This window comes from Salmo salar, chromosome ssa01, assembly GCF_905237065.1.
Source record: "Salmo salar chromosome ssa01, Ssal_v3.1, whole genome shotgun sequence".
NCBI classification, from domain to species: Eukaryota; Metazoa; Chordata; class Actinopteri; order Salmoniformes; family Salmonidae; genus Salmo; species Salmo salar.
This window is the reverse complement of record NC_059442.1, coordinates 127,854,160-127,881,817: the sequence shown is the minus strand read 5'-3', so window position 1 is coordinate 127,881,817 and position 27,658 is coordinate 127,854,160. Positions and strand designations below refer to the sequence as shown.

Genomic DNA, 27,658 nt, shown 5'->3' with positions numbered 1-27,658 from the left:
GGTTTTCCTTTCTGTGTTTTTTTTTAAAAGACTCCCCTCTTCCTTTCCATGACGGACAAAAAATGGAGAGAAACTTTTTTTTATTCTGTCTGTTAATGGGGATTAGGGGCAGGCAGGGAGCTGCTAGTGTGAATAGTGAGGCATAGCCACTAAGCCTTTTGTTTTGATGGTTGGTTGGTGAGAACGAGAGAGGCAGAGAGCGAGGCAGGGAGAGGGAGGAAGAGGACGGAGGGTGTGGGGGATGTGCATTCATTGCATGTATCCTCTCTACTCTCACATTATCATCGCTGCAAGGCCTGTGTGTAAAAAAAAAATAATAATTAAAAAAAGGCCTGCATTGTGCTTGAGGAGAAAAGGAAAACAAGTGAAGATTTGGAAAAATGAGGTGAAGGAGAACCTGCTCATGGCCAAATGCCCAAAATATCAGTCCTGCTGGTGTGTGTGGTGTACTAAGATGGTGGAGGAGAAGAGTGGGCTGGTCCTTAGGATTCTGCTAGTTAGCCTAGCTACCGGTTATGCTCAAACAAAGCAGACATGTCATTGTGGCTGTGTAATGCTGTCTTTCTCTGGATGCTGTATGGTTGCTTTGGGGTTGGTTTGTCGGTGGTTGTCTGTGTTGACATCGTCATTGGTTAATCCCTGGTTGTATTGTGCTGTGTAGCGCTGGGTTAGTTGGGCCAAGTGTAGGCTAACGCCACTAAGTGGCTGCCTACTGTTTCTTTGTGGTGTCAAGGGAAGGGCATTTGACGCTCTGCAGCTGACTGCAGGGTTTTTCTGGTCTAGCTATCTGCTTAGGGGGTATCCACCATACAGTGTCACACACACAGAAAACCTTATCCATCCAGTGTAGTGCTACATTCCCTGCCAGTGTCAGGCGAGAGGGAAATGTGAGCGCCTGCCTGGTTGTTTTATCGTGTCAAGATGGAATTCTCATTTGGAGAGAGGAAGGCGTTTACACGGTAGGTAGGATGCAGAGAGAATTGGCTCTGAATTGGAAACCATTATTGATGGACCTACACAAGGTGGATCTTTTTCATTATTCATTTTAATGCACCTGCGTGTATCACCTGGTAAAATGTAGGATTTGCTCAATTTAAGCAGGGGATGCATTTTGAGAACATTGATGTAATATTCATGAGGTAGTAAGAGGCAGTCCTCTTCTTCCTCAGCCCCCTCTGTTGTTCTTTCATTTGCTCTTTCCCCCTTTGCTTCTCCTTGCTCGCACCCCCTTTAAACCCTTTGTATGCAAAATTTGACAGGTTATATGGTAGTGCTATTAGCGGTTTGCTTTGTTCAATGTTGCTTTGTTTTCTCTAGTGATATTACTGACTGGTTTTTAGTGGGCTGAATTCTGTGGGGGCATAGCTAAGTATGCAGAGGGAGTGGACATGGTAAGATTCTAGATTTTTATGTTATTTTCTTTTTACCTACAAGCTTTTTGTGTATTGTGCAGATGGGCATTAGTCTACATTGTATTGGTCGGTTGGAATATTCGTAAAATAAAATAAAAAATAGCAGTGTGTTTTCATCCGTGGACTAGCCTACTTAATGTACACTAGTGTTTCACCTAGAAGGGAATCAATGTAGCCTACTAGCCTAATTAAAATCTCAGTACATTAGCCTAGTATCTGCAGGAAATAAATGACTAAATCTTGAGAGGCTATAACAGTGTGTACATTATGGGGCTGTACGGAGAAGTAGGCGAATATGGAAATAGTGCGATGATGCAGATGGGCCTAATTGATCATTCGATTTAGAAACAGATTTTGGATGTAATTGCTAATGCAATTATGGAACTGGAAAAGGAAAGGCAATAACTAGATTTCAGTTGCATGCATTCAGTTGTGCAACTGACTAGCTATCTTCCCCATTGAGGCTTGTGTAATTTGTATTACAATTTGTAGAACTATCTGTTAGGAAGGTAGGCTATCAACACAAACAGCTGTATTCACTATAATATAATCGTTTTAATGTTAATACGACACTGGGGCACAGTGAAACGATCATCGCAGCATTGCAACCTCATGATCCCAGCCCCCTTCAGAGTCAGCACTATACTGGCTGTTAAATTATGGTGATGATAAGCGCTCTTTTTTTTTTTTTATGGCAGAGGCTGGAATTGAATCTCCAAAATGGCCGCCAGTTGAACTACCTCAGTCTGCATCTGCAAACAGGGGCATGTATTGTCTCACCTGCAATTCTCCCCTGTATTGTAAATGCATGAAGTGGCAGTGTATCAATAAAATAAAATGTCCCTCCCCTGATCCAATTTTGGTGATGGTGGTGTTTTAGAAATGTGTTTTGGGTACCCCTGCGCATCAGCCAGTGCATTGACAGAATTCACTGGGTTGTTCTGGAATGTTGAATGTTATGCTTAAGTGGTTCTGGAATGCTCCTGAGTGTTCTTCTCTGCCCATCCTGTGTATAGGCTCCATCCTAGTGAGGGCAATATTGACATTTATAGACTCACTGCCCAATCAACCCAGTCTAATTGACTCGCAGAATTCAGTTGGATCAGCATTGGAATTGCTTGTCTTGTCTAGAACTTTGTCAAACAAATCATTTTAGCCTTGGGAACCAGAACAATGTTGCAACCAAGGCCATGGTTCAGAATTACTAATGGGGCACTGAAGTTGATTTGATTAGTCATTGTCCACTAGTGGGTAATATAGTCCACTGTGTAGGCTAGTCAGTTAGATCTATGCTGTATGCTTGCAGCTGAAGCCTTCTGCCACGCACAACTGGCAAAGGAAGAGATCCCAAAGGCTTACATGTAGGCCTGCATGCCAAGGCCATTGCTGATATCTAACATGTCTCTGATAATTTAGTAACAATAGTGACACATTTTTCCACCGCAGTGATCTAGTTACTTCTCGCCCGCTTGCTGCTTCCCTCCACCCTCTCTATAATGGATGATCTAAAAATACAAACTTTTCCTCAGTGAGATGAGCGAGTGCCCCTCTGTCATGTTGAGTTGTCTTCACATGGCAGTATGGGGCTGTGGTTGTCTTCACATGGCAGTATGGGGCTGCATGCGAGTAATGGTGTTCCCTTAGCTGCCAACCCCATCTTCTGTCTTCTAGACTCATCTTCTCAGCTGATTTCCGCAAGAGCGAGGTTAACACATTAATAAGCCTGCCTTTAAACGTGGCCTAGTTGGAATGCACTGCGTGGTATGTGGTCTTTAGTCTCATACATCAAGTGTATAGCCTACATATTGGCCCTAAATTGCACGGAGATTTTGACGTCAGTGGATATGGCCTATGTTGTATGGAATATCAATATCATGTTGTAGAATGTGCTTAATCTGCTTATCGTTATGATATACGTTTTCTATTTAATTAGGTAGTACCGCTTATGGCCGTGTCCATTGAGATTGGAGTGGATGTCATGTCCGTGGTATTTGGCAATTAACCACTTGACAGGTGGGATGGCACCGTTCTGCTCTGTCTACTGCTGCCCTTCTCATCAGTGTCTGCCTGTGCATTGGGCTTCCTTTGCAGTGAAGATTATCAGTTGAAATAATTTGACCATCCATTTTATCATCTTTTGCTGTATGCTCTTTATTCTTGTGTCTACGCGGTATTGTTTCAGAATACATTTAGCTAAAAGGTAGCCTAATAACAAACCTACTACTGTACAATTATGGTGAGAGCCAGAATTGTCATAATTAGGCCATCACTTTCATCAAGTTTCATTTGTTCAAAATCCTAGAAGGGGGGATGCAGTAAAGAAAAATCTGCCCGGGCGTAAATTATTCACAAGTCTAGTGTTTTCCAATCTGTGTGGATGTTAGAATTGCTGTTATCCCAAAGCCGTATCAGGCATTTACAATTCTGATTGTCTAGATCTGACCCTACTTTCTCAGAAACGTTTAATTAAATCTTGCGTGATGCCTTTTATTTTAATACGATCCACTGCTCTCTTACTCTGAGCTACGTGCTTGGGCCCTCGAGCGACTGGCCCTGTCAAGGCTAGCCTAAGTCCTGCCTGTGTAGCAGAAAATAGCTTTAAATGATCATCTAGGCTAACCATTGCTGAACATGTATTTACCATGGCGCTATCAATGTAATGGTGATGGATTATTAAATCCTTGATAAATGCACTATTTTCTTTTATGAGATGGATATTAATTGACATTACTTGTCATGTTCATTCCATCACCTCTGACTGTAATGTAATTTTACACATCAAGAAAATGTAGGCCTATGGATTAATGGCAATTAGGCAACGTCTGTTTTATGGGCAATTTGATAGGCGGAGCTGAAAAAACCTTAATGGTCGTGATGTGTCCTCGTCCTCTTAGGTCAAGAGGTAGTCCAAGATGGCTGCAGCATCTTATGATCAGCTGCTGAAGCAAGTGGAGATACTGAAGATGGAGAACTCCAACCTTCGACAAGAGCTTGAGGACAACTCAAACCACTTGACCAAACTGGAGACCGAAGCCTCCAATATGAAGGTAAAAGGCAGAAAACCGATTTTCGATTATTTACTAAGAACCCATGTTTGTTCGTTATGGCACACTGTAGCAAAACATTTTGCAATGTAAAAAGGCAAACGGGCTTTATTGGATAAGTACAGATGATAGGCTCTCCCCATTCCACTCCTTTTTCTAAGCTTTTCCTTCCGTTTCATGCCTACTGAACACAACCCAGCCTTTCCTCTTATCTTGGACCCTATAAAATTAAATGTTAACTACAAAGTAGTCGTTTTTTTTGCATCAATCCCTTGGCCATTTTTTATTTTTTGCAAACTCTGCAATCACATGAGTGCAGCAGCAACACTGGCCTCTTCCTGATGCTCAATTGCGTTAAAGGCTAACTTCACCTAAAAATGGACATAAAAACAACAACAAAATCCCAGAACTCAAAAATGCTTTTTCTGCACTAACCACTGATCTGTCTTTCACGTCTATGACAAGCCCTTTTGTTTACAAATTTAGCCACAACCATGCATAATGCACATTCCCTAATAATGACTAACTTCTTATAGCAGGCATTATAGAAAATTAACACAGGTCTCATAAACAATCTCAAGCACAAGCCCACGTGCTAGTGAGTAGCCAGCTGATCATTATATTTCAAGTCTAGCCAGCTTGGATCTATTTGCTTGCAAGCAAGGTAGAACAGTTTAATTGTAATGAACACAACCTTCTGTCCATCTCCAGCTGTTTGATCAGCAAGCTAGCCTGTCCACTTTGTTCAGATGTTGAAATCAAGTGGCCTAACTTATTTCTCAGAATGAAAACGAGTTGCCAATTCCTTTATATAAGTTTTTTTTAATGCTCATTGCACTTTTTTATAAAACGGACTAGACAGCTAGTATAAGTCTGTGGCTAAAATGCTGCTAGTGGTAATACAATGCCGCGCGCAACAAACTGAGCATTCATTTTCCAGAATCAATGTTCATTGATGCTCCCGTTTTAGTAGGTTCTGCTCTTTGTGCAATTTGACGAATTGAAACATAAAAAGGATATTGCTTGGAAAAGGTTAACCTCTCCTCTATTACAGTAAAATGCGTTTCGGTGTCCATATGATGGATTATGTTGGACCAAACTGCAAATACCAAGTTGAAATTGCTTGTTGTTAGAGAGGAACAAGTGATCTTTCATCTGTGTTATTGTGAGTGGCAGGGGCTTGGTGTCTGTATGAGGGGGAAGGAGACGAGGCCAAAAAGACATGAGAACAAGCGGACATAAAAGCTCAAAACAAATAAAATAAAAACTTTTGGAATATTGTTCAAAAACATACATTCTAATTAATTTAATGTAATGCCCAGCCCTATTTACTAGCTGTCAGATCCTTGTTTTCTCCGTCCTTGTTTTAATCAATTCCTCTGAAAGCTCATTGGAGGTCCAAGGGATTTCTTTTGATCCTCTCCTCAAATGCACTTTGAGGTGTTTTGATGAAAAATGTGGTTACTGACACTTTCAGACACAACCTAAGTCTGTTCATGAGAGGAGCTGCCATCCTGAGCTAGGCTGCTGAATGTCTCTCTCACACATACACAGACAGAGTGGTTGGATGTGCCAGCCTGCTTGGTTGCGTAACTGGATGATGTGACCTGGCAGGCTGAGGATACAAGAGGTGATTTAACTCCCAGGGCTTTTCTCTTCTCACAGGAAGATTTTGGTTCTCAACAGTCTCTGCCAATGTCTTCTACCCCACAATGTACCCCTGGGTAGTCAGTGGTGCCATCTCACATTAGGGAGCGCTACTCTCTTACGTGTAGCAGTGAATGTAGTCGGGAAACATGCTCCAATATACTCATCTCCTGATAATGCATTTGTAAGAAAGGGGGACAGAAAACAAGAGAAGGAAAGTGGATGTGATGGTGTAGTTGCCCAAATTGTACCAAGGCCATTTTTGTTTCTCAGGTAAAACTCAAAGCTTACTGACCCTGTTTCTCCACACAAGAATATTGAGCCTATTATAGGGCAGCTGCATGATAAGAATGGGGGATATACTCCCCGTGGTCGTGTGTGTGTGGCCTGAAATGCTTTTCTTAATGTACTATATGAAGATGCAATACTGTTCTGTGTATAGACCTACTAGTTTACAGACATTGTCTGGGCATTATGGAAATGTTGTCTAATGTAACAGTAACCCAATATGACCGCCCATTCACTACTGCCATATTTTCTTGGATGCAAATAGCCGGCAGTAGAAGATTACTCCATGCATTATTCATCCTAGCCAATTTACACACCAGTAGGCTATATAAAGAATCTAGCCACCCAGTCCCTTTAGCAGGGAGGAGAGGGAGCTTATCTGGACCTTTATCTTCCAACTTCCCCCACTCATTTTCTTTGATTGCATCCCAAATGGCACCCTATATGGTGCACTACTATGGGTCCTGGTCAAATGTAGTGCACTACAGTGCCTTCTATTTTCAGATTTCCACATTTTGTTGTTACAGCCTGAATTTAAAATTGATCAAGTTGAGATTTTGTGTCACTGGCCTGCACACAATACCCCATAATGTCAAAGTGGAATGATCTGTGTTTTTAGAAATTTTTACAATTGAATAAAACATTTAAAGCTGAAATGTCTTGAGTCTAAGTATTCAACCCCCTTTGTTATGGCAAGACTAAATAAGTTCAGGAGTAAAAATGTGCTTAAGTCCCGTAGTAAGTTGCATGGACTTTGAATATCCCTTTGAGCATCCTGAAGTTGATCCACCATCCAAAGTGTAATTAATACACCCAGTCACTACAAAGATACAGGCGTCCTTCCTAACTCAGTTACCAGAGAGGAAGGAAACTGCTCAGGGATTTCACCGAGGCCCATGGTGACTTTAAAACAGAGTTGAATGGCTGTGATAGGAGAAAATTGAAGATGGATCAACAACATTGGAGTTACTCCACAATACTAACCTAATTGACAGAACGAAAAGGAAGCCTGTACAGAATAAACATTTTCCATAACACGCATCACGTTTGCAATAAAGTAAAAAATGTAAAATGTTTGAATACAAAGTGGTATGTTTGGGGCATATCTAACGCATTACTGAGTGCCGCTCATATTTTCAAGCATGGTGGTGGCTGAAACATGTTATTTTGGTATTTTATTAGGAACCCCATTAGCTGCTGCTTTTGCAACAGCTAACTCTTCCTGGGGTCCACATGAAACATGACATAATACAGAATATTTATAGACAACAGCTCAAGGACAGAACTACATAAAAAAAAGTAGCCTACATATTAATGCATCCAGAAACTATCTGGGTCAAATAGGGGTGAGGTTTTGCTTTATCTGTTTTTTTTTAAACCAGGTTTGCTGTTCACTTGAGCCATAGGAGATGGAACTGAGTTCCATGCAATAATGGCTCTATATAATACTCTACGCATTCTTGAATTTGTTCTTGATTTGGGGACTGTGAAAAGATCTCTGGTGGCATGTTATGGGTATGCTTGTCATCGGCAAGGACTAGGGAGTTTATTTCTTTAAAAACGGAATAGAGCTAAGCGCAGGAAAAATCTTGATTGTCTGCTTTCCAATATACTGGGAGACTAATTCACCTTTCAGCAGGACAATACCCTAAAACACCAAAATGTATGGCAAGAGTTGAAAATGGCTGTCTCAAAATGATCAACAACCAATTTGACAGTTTGAAGAATTTGTAAAAGCCAATGTTTACAAGACAGGTGTGCAAAGCTCTTAGACTTGCTCAGAAAGACTCACAGCCATAGGTGATTCTAACACTCCATGGATGGAAGGCCTATCAAGTTTGTGTTCACGGCCAACTTGTCCCTAGTGTCCTACGTGCCAAAGAAAGGGGTGTGAATACTTCTGTAAATTAGATTTCTGTAATTCTAAAAACATGCTTACATTTTGTCATTATGGGGCATTGTGTAGATCCATCCCCAAAAAGTATATTTAATTCATTTTCATTTCATGCTGTAATACAACAATGTGGAAGAAGTCAAGGGGTATGAATACTTTCTGAAGGCACTGTACATAGGGAATAGGGTGTCATTTGGGACGCAGCCTCAATGTGAATGAAAGAGAATTAAGCTGTGCAGCGATACCAACTAACCAGCCAGCCCCCATCTCTTTCTCACCCCAGAGGCAGGCAGCGCTCCCTGGGCTGGCTTCAGTATGCCAGTGCATCCCTGGAGAACGGATGTTGCTATACTATGCATACTAATGTGGAGATGGCTGGCTATGGGGGCTCCCTACTCCTTGCCCATGAAGTAGACTATCTTAAATAAGACATCTGTTTTATCCCCCCCAAAAAACAAATCAAAACCTTGCACTTGTTGACTTTGCTGACGAAGTCTCTGGTACTTACTGTGATTGTCTCACCTAGCTATTAAGATGAATGCACTAACTGTAAGTCGCTCTGGATAAGAGCGTCTGCTAAATGACTCAAATGTAATTAAGGACAAGATTGCGTATCCTTTCCTGAATCCCAAATCAACCCCTAGCCTCTACTCTTGTGTTGATCTTACAGGATGGGAGTAGGCAGGTCGCACCTATCTTGCCCTCCTGATAGACTGTGGAATTGTTGCCATATTGCTTACACCAATCTACTCCTCTCTGATCTAATCAAATGCCTAGACCATGCGGGCTAAGGGTTGATTTGTTATTCAGTCTGAGAGCTTACTGCTTTTGTAGAGCGTTTTTGCCATGCTGCCTTTCCATTTCCCTGTAATAATAGTGTGTACGGAATCAGCATGTAAGGACTTGCTTTGGTATATTTTTGGTACAAGCATAGTCAGTCATTAGCTATTAGTCATTGCTGGGGAGAGTCTTGCAGTATGTGTCATCAGTCTTACTCACAGTATCTGAGACTGTCTACACACTTTCCAGTAGCTTTGGAGCTGGTTGGGGTTTGCCTCTCTTTTGGGCATTTGAGTGAGGGTCTCTGTGCTGCCCTTAGCTGGGGAGAGTCTTCCTCTGTTAGTCGTCCAACACTGATGAAACATCCTTTCATCTCAGGTTTAGAGCTGAGTTTGGGGTTTGCCCAGTCTCACTTTTGGGTGTGTGAGGCAGGGGGTCTGCCGGCTCTACCTTTTAGCGTGGCACATTCAGCACTTAGCTATCTATTAACAATTCACTCGATCAGGTCTGCGTAGTCTGTCTGCTCTGGCGCAAATGTAAAATCCTGCTAACTCAGTGAATTTAGTAAGCCTAGGGCTATGCTGCCTGCTACTCTGCAACCAGATATTTCACACTGGGGGGGAAAGTGGCTGGCGCACCCTTTTGTGTAGCTGCAGATACAGTATCAGCCTGGGTTTGGCTTAGGGATTTTGAGGAGATATCAAATAAGAAAACGTGTTAAACAGAAATGGTAATGTTCAAGTTTTAATAATTGTCACGGTTGAGCTAGGCTCTCCGTTCCATGATCTAACCAGACAATGATGCTGTAAACGGTTAACCTCTCTAGGGTAGGTGGGATGAAATCGTCCCGCACTATTCAACAGCCAGTGACACATCAGAGCGCCAAATTTAAAACCACATAATGTCATAATTCAAAGTTCTCAAACACAGGACTATTTTACACCATTTGTAAGATAAAACTATGCATGTTTTGTTCAATCAAGTTCATATTTATATCAAAAAACAGCTTTTTACATTAGCATGTGATGTTCAGAACTAGCAACTAGCATACACACCGCAAACTTCCGGTGAATTTACTTAATTACTCACGATTAACATTCACAAAATACATAATTATTTTAAGAATTATAGATACAGAACTCCTTTATGCAATCGCGGTGTCAGATTTTAAAATAGCTTTTCGGCGAAAGCACATTTTGCAATATTCTGAGTAGAAGGCCATCTAGGCCATCACGGCTAGCTAATTTGACACCCACCAAGTTTGGCCCTCACCAAACTCAGATTTACTATAAGAAAAATTGGATTACCTTTGCTGTTCTTTGTCAGAATGTACTCCCAGGACTTCTACTTCAACAACAAATGTTTTGGTTCGAAATAATCCATAGTTATATTGAAATAGCTCCATTTTGTTCGTGCATTGAGGTCAGTATCCGAAGGGTGACGCGCGGGCGCATTTCGTGACAAAAAAATATTCCATTACCGTACTTCGAAGCATGTCAAACGCTGTTTAAAATCAATTTTTGCGATTTTTCTCGTAAAATAGCGATAATATTCCAACCGGGCGACGTTGTATTCGTTCAAACACTGAAAGAAAAAAATGGAGTAGTCTCATGCACGCGCGCTCCAGTGTCATTGTTCTCAGCAGGACCACTCACAAAAACTCCTGCTGTTTTTCGCCCAGAGACTGGAGAGCTCTCATTCCGCTTTCTGGCGCCTTCTGAGAGCCAATGGAAGCCTTAGAAAATGTCACGTTACAGCAGAGATGCTGTATTTTTGATAGAGATGCCCTAGAAGGACAACAAATTGTCAGACAGGGCACTTCCTGTATGGAATCTTCCCAGGTTTTGGCCTGCCATATGAGTTCTGTTATACTCAGACACCATTCAGAGTTTTAGAAACTTTAGTGTTTTCTATCCAAATCTACTAATTATATGCATATTCTCGTTTCTGGCTAAGAGTAGTAACCAGTTTAAATCGGGTACGTTTTTTTTATCCGGCCGTGAAAATACTGCCCCCTAGCCCCAACAGGTTAATGAGTCACATTTATTAATTGTATAATGTGGATGGCATTGTCATCACCTGTAAAAGAGAAGAAATGTAATTTTATGGTTGCACGCCAACGGTTGGTTAAGTGCGCAAAACATTTTTATTTTGTTAGAGCTCTTGTGATTCAGTTCAGTTTGTTCCTGTTGCAACTTCCAGTTTTTATTGTCCCCCACGATGAAATCAGGGAGGGGACTGTGCATCTGTCTCCATCCGCTAGTATGTTCATTCGTTTGTCACATACAATCTGACAACACTGGCCCGATTTTGACTCAACTCTGGTGAACGATGCTTCTTACCGTAGAGATCCGTCATTTACAAAATTAGGGGGGTATCTGTATAATTCGTGGGAAATATGTTTACTGTTGCCTTGTTTTCTTTTGTAAATACTTGTACAGTTTTTGCTGGCTTATTCTTCACTTGATAATACAAATCCTCACTCTGGCAAGAAGAAAAAACACCATCGTATGTAAAAATCGAACCACTGGGCCATGGTCACAATCTTTGCACTTGGTGCCACAGCAGCATTCATTGTTGACCTGTATTGTTCTTATTTCCTTCCTGGACTATATAGCGTCGTAGTGTGTGCACCTTAGAGAGAGCAGGCATCCTCCTTACTAAATAGCGTTTAGCCTAATACTTGGCCTAGGCTGTAGTAAATTAAGTGTGTTGTTGGTTAATGGTAGCCTAAGTAGTAAATTCACAATGACTGTAGTGCAAAGATTCTGCATATCCTAAATAGGGGGAAGGGTTATAATTTGCAACCAAGTGAAGTATTAGGCCTATCTTGTAGTAATATCACCTCCATAGTATTCCTTACTGGGGAGAACCCCTGTTGAGATCATAACTAATTAGGTAATTCAAGGGGTGGATAATGTTTATGACTAATGGATGAGATTACAAACAGTCTGCCTTTTCCCCTGTGGTAATCCAGTCTCATATTCATCAGAAACAGTATCTTCCCCCCTGGCATGTTTAGAGCATGCTTACACACACACTGCTGCTTCTGAGGCGCTCCCTTCCCTCTGCACCTCAAAGAAGGCAGGATGTCTTTTTTTATTTATTAAAAAAAAAAAAAATTGTCTCTCCCTTCCACACATTGTATCTAATGAATGTGCCTCTCATTTCCTGTCCTCCAGCCATTTCCTCTCTCCTCAGGGCCCAGGGGCTCCAAAATGCACCCTATCCCCTTTATAGTGCACTACTTTTGACCAGGGACAATAGGGTTCTGGTCAAAAGAAGTGCACTATGTAGGGTATAAGGTACCATTTGAAAAGTAGTCCCTATACAGTGCACTAAGGTGCCATTTGGGAAGCAACCAGGCTCTCACAGCTGCAGGGAGACGAGAGCACAAACACCACACTCATCATCAATGAGTAAAGAGCAGGCTTCCTCTCTTTCCTACCCACAAGCCAATTACACACAGCACAATGAGCTCCAGTTTAGTTAGATAACTATGGTTACAAACACTCACACAATTTGGACTTATCTTATGCAGCCTACTTAACATAAACCCTAAAGCTTTAGATAAGTACTACACCTAAACATTTTCATTCATGTTATCCTGTATGTGGAAAGGAATTCTGTGAAGTGAAATGTTGTGTGTGCTATATTTTAAGTTCCTGGCAGAAGGTTTCTGAAGAAGTTGGCTGACTTAAATCCTTGTGACAACTAGTGCATCATTCCCAGTGACAACTGTCAGGCCAGGGTTGCATCCCAAATAGCACCCTATTCCCTACGTAGTGTGCTACTTTTTTTTTTTTTTTTTTACCAGAACCATGTGAACCCTGGTCAAAAGTAGTGCACTATATAGGAAATAGAGTGCTCTGTGGGACACAACCCATGTTCAGGCAGCTCTGGGATCCAGATGGGGGAAGGAATCATTTCAGTTAGTGACAGTGTCCTGTCATGGCGTATCAAAGAGTGTGGCTTTGATTCTCTTCATGTCATGTTCAATCAAAGGAACAGTCACAAGATGACTCAGCAATATGACATCATCAAAGGTGTGTGTGTCTTCTAGGGCTGACCCCAATTAGTCGACTTGTCGATTGTTTGTTCGTTAGGCTGTTGGTTGGCTCGACCGAGATTGTTTGTTTTGATTCGAAAATATGGTCGGAGGCTCCATCTGGAGGGTGTGACGCAATTGCGGAGGCTCCAGAGGTCAAATTGAGCTCTGTACTGCATCGCCATGCGCCTCCCAAATCTTTTAACAATGCAGAGGCCTCTTTATAGCTCCACATTGAAATTATTTGTTGACGGTAGGTGGGGGCAGTACATCCTTTATAAACACAAACTCACTTCCTTGATAACAGCTCTGCGACGCACAAGTATGAATGCCCTGACTTCTGCTGAGGCCGTATCACCGTTAATGCTGCATGGTCAATGCAGACGTCGGATAGACATGCACCCAGATGCACAATGCGAGCTCTCCCACCAATTTGTGCACATTCATTGTTTCATAACTTTGTATGAATTGTTTGCGTTTTGATTGTTGGTGTATGTAATGAGGAATTTATATATCACCAGTAGTACATTTACTGTTACATTTTAGTCATTTAGCAGACGCTCTTATTCAGAGCGACTTACAGTAGTGAATGCATACATTTCATTTCATACATATTTTTTCCCGTACTGGTCCCCCGTGGGAATCGAACCCACAACCCTGGCGTTGCAGACACCATGCTCTACCAACTGAGCCACACGGGACCGTTAATTCCTATAATTTTGTGCAGGACCCAAGTTAATAGTTGATACAATGTTTTAAGTTTGTTGCAGACAGACCATGTGTTGCCAATGTGACTTATGGGATATTTATTATCAGGATGTTTTCTACCTTCAGGCTGCAAGGTTTTTATTTGTTGCCTTTATGTAGGCTATTTTTACATAGTTGGCACTGTCAATAGAAGTTACTTTTTAGTTTTGTTTAATTTAGTTTTGGATTGAATTTTGATTATCCACATGACAATGATTTTGACACATGAAGACGAACTGTTTCACGAAAATGTGCATATGAAAACCATAACTAACACACAGATCAGTAGAAATTGTAAGATAAATTGGCATTCCACATGAAAGGTTGGCCACTCCTCGTGTAGCTTATTTATCGGCAACTTCAGAAGAGCAATGGCAGAATCTGCGAAAGCCAGCAGGAGTGGGAGGAGAATAGTTTGGGTGTAGGTAGCTTAGCGGTTAGAGCGTTGGGCCAGTAACCGAAAGGTTGCTAGATCGAATCCCCGAGCTGTCTCGGTAAAAATCTGTCGTTCTACCTCTGAACAAGGCAGTTAACCAACTGTTGCTAGGCCATCATTGTAAATAAGAATTTGTTCTTAACTGACTTGCCTAGTTAAATAAAGGTCAAATAAAAAAAATAAAATGGTTGGGTCAGGTTATTTTTTTCTTTCTGGTTATCTAGATCTCTGGCGCCCTCTTGAGGCGTTTGTCTTATTTCATCAATCTGTAAGTTTATAGCATCAGACGAGCTCAATGCATATAGTTGATTTTATTAAAACGCATAGGGTATGTTTTTATATATGTAAAAATACACGTTTAAAATGTTCAACCAATCCGGACTACTTTTGGTCGACCAACACTTTTTTGGGGGGGGGGGGGCAGCCATAGTGTCTTCACAACATAGTCTAATAGCGCCACTAGCTGGGTTGAAACAGTCTTACACACAGTTCCCAAAACAGACAGGTTTTTATGATTCAAGCCTTTTTAAACACATCTTGGAACTTAAAATTGTTTTGAAGTGTTCTGACTTGGCTAGTTACACAAGTGTAAAATCCTTGGGACCCAGATTCTTTTGAGAGTTCTCTGGAATCCTGTGGAAATTCTGTGTTTTTAATCACGATTCAGACGTGACAATTAAGCATTTCCAACCAATGAAAAGCTTTTTAACTAGCCATTTTGTCTATTAAATGATTTTATTTATTTTTTTAACAAATTTCTCAAGTCTCATTTCTGGTCTGCTATAATCCTAAAATTACTCTAAACAAATCTATGGTGATGTGGGTCTCTTAAGTATAGCAGTTAGGATACTTCACTCATTAGTCTCGTAGTCTAAACCCACCATCCTCCACGTCCGCCTTCCCATGACAACATCAATGCTTGTTTTTTTCCATATTGTGCATCACCCGTCGTGATATTTTTTTACATCTCATTCTCAAGGACATTTACAGTCAGTGTAGTACAAAAGCAGGACGTGGCCTAGCCGCTCTCTCCCACCAACACACATGCACTCTCCCTCCTCCACCTAGGCTCACATGCGAACCAACAACCAGAGCCCAGCTCAGATGAAACGAAAGACTGATGAGATTGAGACACCCCGGTGTGCTGGGCTCGGACTCTGCAGATGGGTACTTTTACAGCATCGATTCCCGTTACTTGGAGTCTATAGAAAGCCTGTGTGTGTTTTAGAGGGAATGCTGCAGCACTGATTACTCTGCAGGGATGCCCTCGTCATATTCTAGCCGGTCTCTCTGTTGGATTTATTTGTGTGCGAGAAGGGTTGGGCGCTGTCCAGATTTTCATACCGTTCCTGTACCATACTGGGGTATACGGTATTACCGGTAGTGCACAGAAGTGGCACTATTTCATTCCAAACGTAAAGAAATAAACATTGACATGCAAAACAAATTTAGGCAGCAGGGATCTTGATCCAGGAGGGGATTGATGGTTTCTGCTGTAACCAAGAAGCTTAATCTTGCAAGTTAGCAAGCCCTGAGCTGGAGTTAATTTATTTGGCACTTTTCTTAGATAGGCCTAGAGCTTTAGCCTTGTGCTTTCCTTGCATTAATGACTAGCCCATAGTCAACTTAATTTACTATCAATGACCCGATGGTTATTGAAGCCATAAGGCCCGAGAAGGTGTGGTATATGGCCAATATACCACAGCTAAGGGCTGTTCTTATGCACAACATAATGCAGAGTACCTGGACATAGCCCTTAGCTGTGCTATGTTGGCCATATACCACAAACCCCAAAGTGCTTTATTGCTATCATAAACTGGTTACCAACGTAATTGGAGCAGTAAAAATAAATGTTTTGTCGTACCCGTGGTATACGGTCTGATATACCACAATTGTCAGCCAATCAGCACTCAGGGCTCGAACCACCCAATTTATAATTGTTTTTATAGATTGATCTCTACTCTAAAAGTACCTATCTGGATTCTCTTCTTGGCCTTTCATGTACAGTCAGCTGTATTCTATTCACGTTGGCAACAAAATATTTGTCACCCCTGATGGTCTGGATAGAGTGGTTCTGCTAGGAACTGGTGTGACTCAGAATAGAAAGAAGCGCTCTTTATCATATTATCCCAGCCTGATAATGCATTCGTTGTTTGATGCGTCTGGACATCTCACACTCTCTAGAGAGAGTGAGAGCGAACGCATCGCACAGCCTGGTGTGTTTTTAGTTTTCTGCCATCGTTGCGCTCCAAACAAGCCCAGCCCTCCTGTCAGACCCTCTTTCAGCCCGCACCTCGACGCTTGGGTCAGAGGTCAAGGGGTAGAGATCAGCGGACACTGACCCTCCGGGTCATCTGTTGGGAGTAAACTCTTCAATGTAATGCAGCTGGATGGATGTGGCCTCTATCTGCTCTCTGGCTAGAGACAACCAGGGTGGACGGAAAGCCCTGTTTCCTGAGGGGGAGCCGCATTGTCACCCGACATGTTGTCGGACATCGCTCCTCTGCTCTGACACTTCGCTCTCCCCTCACTCACCGCAGGTCAGGAGACTACTCTTTCTCTTCCACTTAAAAAATGGCATATCCAAACTATAAAGAATCATTCAACCTGGAAAGAAATGTGTAGTAACCTTTGATGAATGACCTGCAACACAAAATTGCTGTTAATACAAGGTCCTAACTGTAGTATGGACATGCTCGTACCCAGCCTCTCGTTCGTTATGCTGTATGATTATAGGCCTAATAGTTTTAACGCTGGACTTATTATTCTCCTCTAGAAGTATGCCCTTTCACCGCTTTTAGGTTCATTGTGGTAAGTCCTCCTGTAGCAAGGGAGTTTTCTACAGTAATGCCAACTGATTATGGACAGGACAGGATCTTTATAATGAGGTGTAGGCTACATTAGGTTGTGGGTTCATAGTTCCATTTTAAAATTGGTCATTAGCCTATACTGGATCGTTGTCCCTATACCGGGATGGTTGATGCTAACGTGCGCTAATGTGACTAGAGTGACGGTAGTAACGGCAAACTTTCCAGGACGTAGACATGTCTTATATGGGCAGAAAGCTTAAATTCTTATCTAACGGCACTGTCTAATTTACAGTAGCGATTACGGTGAAAAGATACCATGGTATTTTTTGAGTGCATAACTTATCACGGCAGCTGGTTTGATACGTTCACCACTTAAGGTAAATAATGTACTTGCATTCAGTGGTCTTGCTCTGATTTGTCATCCTGAGGCTCCCGGAGATAAAATGTAGCATCGTTTTGTTTGATAAAATGTTTATATTCAAATGTAGGAACTGGTTTCTACAGTTTGAACCCCTGCTTTCTCTGGCTCCACACCCACCCCGCCCGGCGCATCTAGATGTATGAAAGTTGGTGTATTCGCCAATGATCCATCATGTATGACATTCCTGGGAGTGTGTAAACTTTCATTTTGTATTACCATATCATTTTTGTATGTTCTCTATAGTTATCTACTTGAAAGTGTATCAATTGACCTATTCGGCACATTTGAGCAGACTTGCAGTATTGCAATGCTTCACTGGCTCAATCTGCAACTTTGCACACACTGCTGCCATCTATTAGCCAAAATCTAAATTGCGCTTAAACTGCAATATTATATTATGGCCTTTCTCTTGTATTTCAAAGACGATGGGGAAATTGAAATGCTTTTTTTTTTTTTTATGTAAATTTATATTTTCATACATTAATTTCACATTTCCATAAACTTCAGTGATTCCTTTCAAATGGTATCAAGAATATGCATATACTTTCTTCAGGTCCTGAGCTACAAATTGGCAAGGCACAAACTGGCACAAATTCAAAAGGGTCCGATCCTTAAGAGGTTTAATGGTGCTTTAAGTACTAAGTATGCTGGTTTAGGCTATCTTTAGAAAGAAAGGTTTTTATTTGTGGATATAGGCCTACAGCAAACAATACGTTTCTTGTCGGCTACTGTATGTTTGTTGGCCTGTAATGTAATAAGACTAGAGACTGAGACGCACAACCATGCAGGGACCGTATCTGAAATGAAGGGAGATGTCCATAGGGGGAAGAAAACAGTGCTCAAAGTGACCTACAGGATGGCAGAAAGCGTACACGGAGACCTATCAGTCGAAAGAGAAGCATCCTCCCTTCAGGTCAACGCCACTATGACATCAATGGCTTATTTCTTAGAAATCCATTAGTGGCATGCCTTTTAGGAGTGGAGACGGAGGGTCTGATCTACAATGTGGTACTACTGTCTGTGATCCATTAAACATGCTATCTAAGAAATGCACCTGACCAATTCATTAGATCTTATCCAAGAAGAGTCCTTTTTGTTTCTGAATAGCGACCACTTTGCTATGAAGTACCCCGCTCGTTGATGCTACTGTTGCACTTTTCTTCCTCCAAAGAGGAAAGCTCTCCCTCAAAGCCCTGACGTTATTAAATGCGTCGCTCTGTGAACCTGATCGTGATGTTGGTTACCAAAGGTCCATTTGTGTTCAGCTGGGCAACATCTAATTGACACACTGGCTGGAGAAGAGTGACTTCTAACAATGCGATCAATGGCTGTTCACCTCACTCCACAGTTTGGGTGAGATGAAAAAGGCTTAGATTAAAAAAACTAACTGGAGCCAGTCTGTAGGACTTCAGGGCTGTTTTAGAGGGGGAGAGGGAGGGAGGTAAAGAGGGGGGGAAGCTATTTGATGGCACTTCAAAGCTAGCAAATTGATGTTTTTCTCCTCTCTTCCACCCTGTTCTTCAGGCAGGATCCTTATCTCTGGAATGAGATGGTGGGGGGGTTGAGCCCAAAATAATATTTTGCACTGCAGTGTGTCAGGTTGTGGTTTTGATTAATGTTTTTCAGGTGTGAAATAACTTTGATTTAGTTTTTTAGTACCCCCCCCCAAAGCAAATGTGTGTTCCTGAATTTAAAGAACATTGCTGTTCTTTCCTGCTTTGGAAAGATGTGTGTACATATCACCTAGATAGCGGTCATATAAGCCTACAAGATGTTGTTCATTGCTCTTTGTGATTGTGTGTTTACGAACACATTAAAACCCATTTTGGTTTTTTCTTTGTTTCAGGAGGTGCTGAAACACCTACAGGGAAGCATTGAAGAAGAGACTACCGATTCATCCGAACAAATCAATCTCCTAGAAAGACTGAAGGGTAAGCTTCTCAGCCAGAGCCAGACCAATTTGTAGGCTTATGTAGGACTATTGTTGCACACACACGAGGTGGCAGAATTAGCTCACTGAAACACAAAGCTTCCATTAAATAACCTACATTTTATGCTCCTTCCTCCTGTAGAAATTAGCCTGGACCCTAACAGTTACCCAGGGGTGAAGCTAAGACCTAAGCTGCCCTCCATGCAGGGCTCAGGCTCTGGGCGGTCAGGGGACAGCAGCCCCAGTCCTAGCCCCATGGGCTCCTTCCCCAGGAGAGGGGTGTCCAATGGGGGCCGAGACAGTGCTGGCTACCTGGAAGAGCTGGAGAAGGAGAGGTGAGCTTCTATGCTTGTATTATAACAAATTGCAATATTTGTTTATATACTGATTTTACTGGAACAGTGATATATTCACAGAATGTCTCAATCAGGTTCTAACTGATACCTTCCACTTGCATATGATGTATTTTCACATTTGTTTATACGTGTTGAGTAATGCATTCTTGGCTATACACTGTGATTTACTGCAACAATATTCATTGGTGAGTGATTTGCCCCTCTCCCAGCCAAATCACATTACAACGGTGCAGCCTGAGGGCTGCAACATTGTTAGGTTGCATAGTGTATTCCCGGCATTGGTCACAGACGGGATGCATTTTTACTTTACTCTTATTCAGGACACCCTCCCTGTTTTATTCTAGTATTTCAATGCTGCATATGTATCTTTGAATTAGGTCTTTAATTTGGTGTTTAAATTCGGTCTGATTTCTGTCAGTGTTTTTGTAACTTGGGTCTTTGATTGGTGCAGTGTTTTGTATCTTGGATGTCAACAGGTGTGCTTGTCTCTGTCCTGTCAGGTCTGTACTGATGGCGGAGCTGGAGAAAGAGGAGAAGGAGAAAGACTGGTATTACGCACAGCTCCAGAACCTCACCAAGAGGATCGACAGCCTGCCACTGACTGAGAATGTAAGTGTTTATTTGTCGTCCAGCATTATTAGTGTGTTGGGGTACTCTAGTCAAAAGCCATACAGAAATTGTATGTATAATCTGATGAGGCAATGGTCAATTGGTCTCCTCTCTGCATTAGATATTAGAAATCATTCCATTTCATCACGATGGTTGTTTTGTTGTTCCTGTTTGCTTTTGCAGCAATTCTCCCTGCAGACTGATATGACCCGTAGGCAACTGGAGTATGAGGCGAGGCAAATTAGAGCCGCCATGGAGGAACAGCTGGGAACCTGCCAGGATATGGAGAAGAGGGCACAGGTTAGGAGAGAGGGATGAGGAATGGATAGAGGTACAGAAAGGGCAGAATATGGGTTGAGTCAGTGAGGATACAAACACGCACGCGCACACAGGAAAAACAGAATGGTCAGACAGGATACTGACTACTGTAAGTGGGATAAAATGATGTAGACGGGTGGGGGCTGGACATTAGTAAATGGACTTAATGCAGGAACATTTGTCTCTGCCTCTACGTATGCTTTTATTCAGTCAGTGTTACATCATTGAAATATTTAATCCTCTCTGAGTGAGCGCGTCCTGTAAATGTCCTGTTGTACTTCAGGTGAGGGTGGCTCGCATTCAGCAGATTGAGAAGGACATGCTGAAGCTCCGACAGCACTTACAGTCCCAGTCTGCAGAACCAGAGGTACGTCCTATACCAGCCTCAGACCTAATATACTAGAATGACAAGAACATGTGTGGAGGACATGTTCTACAACCAGAGAAGGTGTCGCCAGAAACGAGAGGACATAATATCTCGGTAATTACATTTAGGGCCAGATTCTTGGACCCAGATTAGGTTTCGTCCTGGGGGGAAAAAAACATTGAAGGGATATTTTAGTCAAGGACATGCGTAATCTGGGTTTGGTAAACCCAGCCCTAAATCTATTTACCGTGAGATATTCTGTCCCCTGTTGTTTCTGGCAGCACTTTCTCTGTTTTCTGGCTACTGCCTGGCCTGTGTGGACATCTCCATCTCTACATACATGCTGTGGTTACAGTTTGTTTGGCTTTTAGTCATGTAAAGAACCAAAAGCTGCTTACATCTGAGTGTCATACCATATCGGAGTCAGCCATCCCATTTGCTGATATCTATTTAATCCTCCATGTTGTACTGGTGATAGCGACCCGCTTCCCTATGCAATGACATGTGTAGTGTTTATCCTATGGCCTACATCCCTGCGTTACAGAGAAACAACTCATGGACATGGACTAGTGTACAATATTGCTTCGTTACTGGTCCGATGTGTCGGTTAATCTATATTGAACACACTGTCCTCTCATCCAATCATTTTGCTGTGTTCTGCTCATCTCCTAGACAAGAGCAGCATTTATTTACTGTGACTTCTAAGAACACTACAATGTTGGAAGCTACTCTAGAATGTAGAGTTCCATCCAGTATTCCACTTTATCTCACTTCTGACCCTGATTCTGGGGGGTGAAATCAACCATAGGCTTTCTCTTGTTCTCGCTCCCTGTGTTAAATATGAAAAATAGCTATTTTCCATTCAATTTCATTTGAAGTCTGCAGCACTGGACACATTAGCTGACAGTGTGTGCATTTTTATATGTCTGTTGGTAATTGTTTGTGTAGTTTGTGTGTGTATACTAGTCCCTCAGCCTGCATGTGTGCTGGCTCTCATGTGTTCCCTCTCTTCATGAGTGGATTAATCTCATTGGACACATTTAATTTCACTCCCCCTCTTTGACTGTAATCCTGCAGACTGAGCGACAGTTTGTAGGTCAGGGATGAGGAAGCCTGATGCTCCTGCAGCTGCTCTAGCTAGCTTAGTGACTGAACGCTCTATCCATCTCTCCATCGCTCTCGCCCTCCCTCTCTCGCGCTCTCCCCCACTCAATGTTTCTTGCTCTCTCTGTCTTGTTCTCTCAATCTCCTTCTCTCACTCCCTCTCCTACTGTCTTGCACGCTCTCTCACTCCCGTTCCTTCCTTTCCCTCTCCGCCTGCCCTACGGTGACTGATTTCTATTTCCTCTTTGTGAACTGATTCTGCCTCTTCTTCTGTCCTTCCAGGTGATGGATTCTGTATCCTCTCTCTGTTGACTAGTTTCTCTCATCCCTCATTTAGCCTGCTACATTAATGGTTTGCTCCTCTCCTCTGGAGGTCTGACCCTTCTATCTGTCTTTCTTTCCCACCCACAGAGCAAGCACGACCAGGCTGGCCAGAGTGAAGGACCCCAGGCTTCAGGGGACAGTGGTGGGCCAAGTGCTGAGTATTCTCAGGTAAGACAGTCTTACCTTCCATTCATACCTGATCTAAAATAATCAGCATTGTTTTTTGGAATACAAGAAGATTTGTTGACTGATCCTGTACAGTCCAACTGCAATGTAGTCAATCTCAAACAGATTGCTTGCAGGATTTGTGGTTAACGTTTGATGGATTCTTTTGATTCCTTTACTCCTATTATGCTCCTGAAAATCCCTTCCGCCATTGGCCTGACTGGCAATGTTGGTTAGGGGAGTTCAGCTGGGCAATCGTGAGCTGCCTTTCTGGCTGTGCTTAGAGCCTCGACTTTCCTGTTATTTCGAATGATTTGTGTCTTACTTCAGAGTAGGTTTTATTGCTGAGGCTTGAGGTTAAAGCGTTAATGCAGGGGTACCCAAACCTTTTTGGCCCACGACCCCATTTTGATATATGAAAATTCTTGTGACTCCCAAGCATTTTTTTAATGTAATTAACAGCCAATGTTTACGTTTTTCTTTGGGGCAATGGCAGTCAATTGCAAAACATTCTAACACTTTCTGATTGTATTCTCAGCTAACTAGGGTTGACCCCAATTAGTCAACTGGTCGATTGTTTGGTCTATAGGCTGTTGGTCGACCAAGATTTTTTCAGTTGCGCAATAGCAAAAAATGCCCATCTCGGTGAACTAATCCATTGCGGAGGCCTAGACTAAAAGGCAATTTATGCTTGATCCAATTATGTGGTGGGGATCCATATTTTAAAAATGTATTTAACCTTTATTTAACTAGGCAAGTCAGTTAAGAATAAATTCTTATTTACAATGATGGCCTACCAAAAGGCAAAAGGCCTCCTGCTGGGATTAAAAATACAAATAAATAACAATACAGGACAAAACACACATCACGACAAGAGAGAACACAACACTACATGGAGACCTAAGATGACAGCATAGCATGGCAGCAACACATGACAACACAGCATGGTAGCAGCACAACATGGTAGCAGCACAAAACGGGATACAAACATTGTTGGGCACAGACAACAGCACAAAGGGCAAGAAGGTAGAGACAACAATACATCACGCAAAGCAGCCACAACTGTCAATAAGTGTCCATGATTGAGGGGGTGACACAACTGCAGAGCCTCAGGAGGCATGCAGAGGCAAAATCGAGCTCCATGTGCCTCCCAAATGTTGTAACAATGCAGAGGACTCTATAGCTCCGCATTGACATTATTGCTTGACGGTAGATGGGGGCGGTACATCCTGTATAAACACAAATTCACTTCCTTGACAACTTCCTTCACAACAGCGCTGCACTGCTCTGCAAAGTGCAAGAAGTATGTATGCCCTGACTTCTGCAGAGGCTGTGTCACCGTTAATGCTGCATGGCCAATGCAGACGTCAGAATGACCATGCAGTGCCCAGATGCACAATGCACTTCTATCTCCAGGAATGTGCTCTCCCCACCAATTTGTACATTGTTTTATAACATCATTGTGTGAATTGTTTGATTTGGATTGTTAGTGTAGGCTAGATCACTTCCACATATACTGTATCACCAGTAGTACATTTACCGTTAATTTCTAATTTACAGTGTTTGTTTGGATATGCTAATTTCTGTTAATGCATTCAATGTATTATAATTCCAGTCTTACTGTTCTTGTCTGATCATTTTGATTAACCACATGACAATGATTTTGCTATATGCACGAAAATGTGCATATGAAAACCATAACTGGCACACAGATTGGTATAAATGGTGAGATAAATTGGCATTCCACAAGGTTGCCAACTCCTCGTGTAACCTGTTAGTGGCAACTTCTGGAGCGTAACGGCAGAATCTGTGAAAGCCAGCGGGAGGAGAATGGTTAGGTCAAGTTTTCTTCCTCTAGATCTCTGGCTCACTCTTGAGTCATTTGTTTTATTTCATCAAACAGTAATCTTAAAGCATCAGACAAGCTCAATGCATATAGTTGATTTTATTTAAACACATAGGGTGTGTCTATATATGGAAAAATACTTGTTTAGAAATGTTGACCAATCAATTGGTCGACATAAGACTACTATCAGTAGACCAAGATTTTTTTTTAGTCTGGGACAACCCTACAACTCAATAGTCAATTGGAAATTAGTCTGACGTCATTTCTCTCATCTCACCACCACTAATGAGATGGGTGTGCTTGGTGCATGTTGTTGGGTCGGTGTCGACAGTGCACACCTCATCTCTCCTATCACATCCAACCTGGATTTAATGTATGCAGATGAGCACTGAATCAGTGCACCGTGAGGGAGACGGCACAGTATTCCGTTTTGAGTCAGGAACCAAAACTCCTCCATTGGGAGGAGGGTTGAATATTTTCCCGGTATTTTACAAATGTTCTATCCCGAGAATAAATCACTTTCCTCCCAGGTAACCCTGTTTTTCCCGCCAAAACGGTAAGTGTCATTCTAAAGCATATAAATAGGCCTATGTCTGGATTTGATTGAAAATTCAAGCCTGATGCCACCTGAGCCTGATTAAATACATTTTATGAGCCCAAGCCCAAATGATTGTGCCATTATCCAATACATAGGCTATATGATATATAGGTTTACAGCACATTACGCACGACAGAAAAGCACATGGCTGTAGCTATGCTCTATTGTGTAAATAAATAAAACAAGTTCCAGTAGGCTCATCTTTTTGAGTGAACTGTTACTGTATTGTGTTGTACTGTTACACGGACAGGAATTACGCACCTCGTTCAAACCATGATAATGCAGCATATGCGGCCTACAAAGTTACTAGTATAGGCTAGTGAATTTCATTACAGTTCTTCATCATTTTTCCCCTAATGTTATTAGCTTCCCACCTCTTTCTCTCTAGTGCTGCTTCAGTCCTCGCCTTCAACTGTTAGATAAAGACAACTAGTCATATTAATTATATCTGCAGTGTAGCTGTTAGCTAGGTTTCTAGAAAATAAAAACCAATAGATTTGCTAGCTATATTTTAAATACTCGTCATTGACCCATGTACACTTGTCAAACTACTTCATCCCAGTGCCTGTTTATTGATTAACTGGTGACTGAAAAAGTTGGCAAGAAAAATGCCCCTCTGGGATTTTCTATTTCAGCTCATGAAACATGGAACCAACACTTTACATGTTGTGTTTATATTTTCGTTCAGTTTTGTTGTCCTTATCTTCATCATTCTAATGACATTCTTGAATAATATAGGACTAGAATGAGATGCAGAAGGCTTCACTTCTCTTCATGAGGATTGAATGGTTATGGGTCTGAATAAATATCTGCTATAGCCAACCGCCATTGTGCGTTCGCTCTTCTTTCAAACTACCCGCGAGTTCTATTGGCTGCTGTATTGACCATTTAGCAAACAAGAACTTGCGTACCTCTTATAATAGTCTATTGGTATAAGCAATGATGCCCAGCAAGCTATTCTAGTCTAGATTTTCCTTCATAGGACTCCAAGCGCTAAGGAGACTTTTTTTTTTTTTTTTTTTTACAGGGAGAGGCCAGTGGAGCACAGGTGTGTGCGTATTGCGAAAGAGACAGGCTATAAGTTAGAAGCTTAGTATGCATAATCCATCATTCATTAGCTAAATATATGTATTTTTATTTAACTAGGCAAGTCAGTTAAGAACAAGTTCTTATTTATAATGACGGCCTACCCCAGCCAAACCCGGACGACGCTGGGCCAATTGTGCGCCGCTCTATGGGACTCCCAATCACGGCCGGATGTTATACAGCCTGGATATATAAATACAAGGCTAATACTGCATTGAATGTATTACCTGAAAGAGGTAGGCTAGGATATATACACACACACACACACACACGAGTATATAGATAGATAGATCTCACACACACACACACGAGCGCAGTAACAGTCAAAAGGTTGGACACACCTACTCATTCAAAGGTTTTTCTTTATTTTTACTATTTTCTACATTGTAGAATAATAGCGAAGACATCAAAACTATGAAATAACACATATGGAATCATGTAGTAACCAAAAAAGTGTTAAACAAATCAATTGTTTATAAACACTTTTGGTTACTAAATAGTCCCATGTGTTATTTCATAGTTTTGATGTCTTTGTTATTATTCTACAATGTAGAAAATAGTAAAATAAAGAAAAACCCTTGAATGAGTAGGTGTCCAAACTTTTGACTGGTACTGTACATGCATATACATACATTGCATTCAGAAAGTATTCAGACCCCTTCCTTTTTTCCACATTTTGTTACGTTACAGTCTTATACACAATACCCCATAATGACAAAGTGAAAACGGGTTTTGATGCTGCCACTACCATGCTTCACCTTAGGGATGGTGCCAAGTTTCCTCTAGACGTGACGCTTGGCGTTCAGGCCAAAGTGTTCAATCTTGGTTTCATCAGGCCAGAGAATCTTGCTTCACATGGTGTGAGAGTCCTTTAGGTGCCTTTTGGCAAACTCCAAGTGGGCTGTCATGTGCTATTTACTGAGGAGTAGCTTCCGTACGGCCACGTTACCATAAAGGCCTGATTGTTGGAGTGCTGCAGAGGGTTGACCTTCTGGAAGTTTCTCCCATCTCCACAGAGGAGCTCTGTCAGAGTGACCATCGGGTTCTTGGTCACCTCCCTGACCAAGGCCCTTCTCCCCGATTGCTCAGTTTGGCCAGGTGGCCAGCTCTAGGAAGAGTCTTGGTGGTTCAAAACTTCTTCCATTTAAGAATAATGGAGGCCACTGTGTTCTTGGGGACCTTCAATGCTGCAGAAATGTTTTGGTACCCTTCCCCAGATCTGGGCCTCAACACAATCCTGTCTCTGAGGTCAACGGACAAGTCTTTCGACCTCATTGCTTGGTTTTTGTGTGGGACCTTCTATAGACAGGTGTGTACCTTTCCAAATAATGTTCAATCAATTAAATTTACCACAGGTAAATCAAGTTGTAGAAACATCTCAAGGATGATCCATGGAAACAGGATGCACCTGAGCTCAATTTGAGTCTC

At 41.9% G+C, this 27,658-nt stretch overlaps 1 protein-coding gene across 5 annotated transcripts in view; it reads left to right on the top strand.

Moving 5' to 3' along the window:
• Window positions 1-27,658, top strand: part of LOC106561897 (APC regulator of WNT signaling pathway) — a 57,440-nt gene that overhangs the window by 16,500 nt on the left and 13,282 nt on the right. For 2 of the 5 annotated variants that reach the window (XM_014126219.2, XM_014126237.2), the window contains exons 2-8: window positions 4,307-4,459; window positions 19,374-19,458; window positions 19,600-19,792; window positions 20,314-20,422; window positions 20,606-20,722; window positions 21,024-21,107; window positions 22,623-22,703. In XM_014126219.2, the coding sequence (XP_013981694.2) occupies window positions 4,325-4,459; window positions 19,374-19,458; window positions 19,600-19,792; window positions 20,314-20,422; window positions 20,606-20,722; window positions 21,024-21,107; window positions 22,623-22,703 (804 nt within the window). In that variant the 5' untranslated portion in view covers window positions 4,307-4,324. Of the gene's footprint in view, window positions 1-679; window positions 960-4,306; window positions 4,460-19,373; window positions 19,459-19,599; window positions 19,793-20,313; window positions 20,423-20,605; window positions 20,723-21,023; window positions 21,108-22,622; window positions 22,704-27,658 lie in introns of those variants that run through there. The other 3 variants (XM_014126247.2, XM_014126256.2, XM_014126228.2) reach the window with 2 other exon arrangements.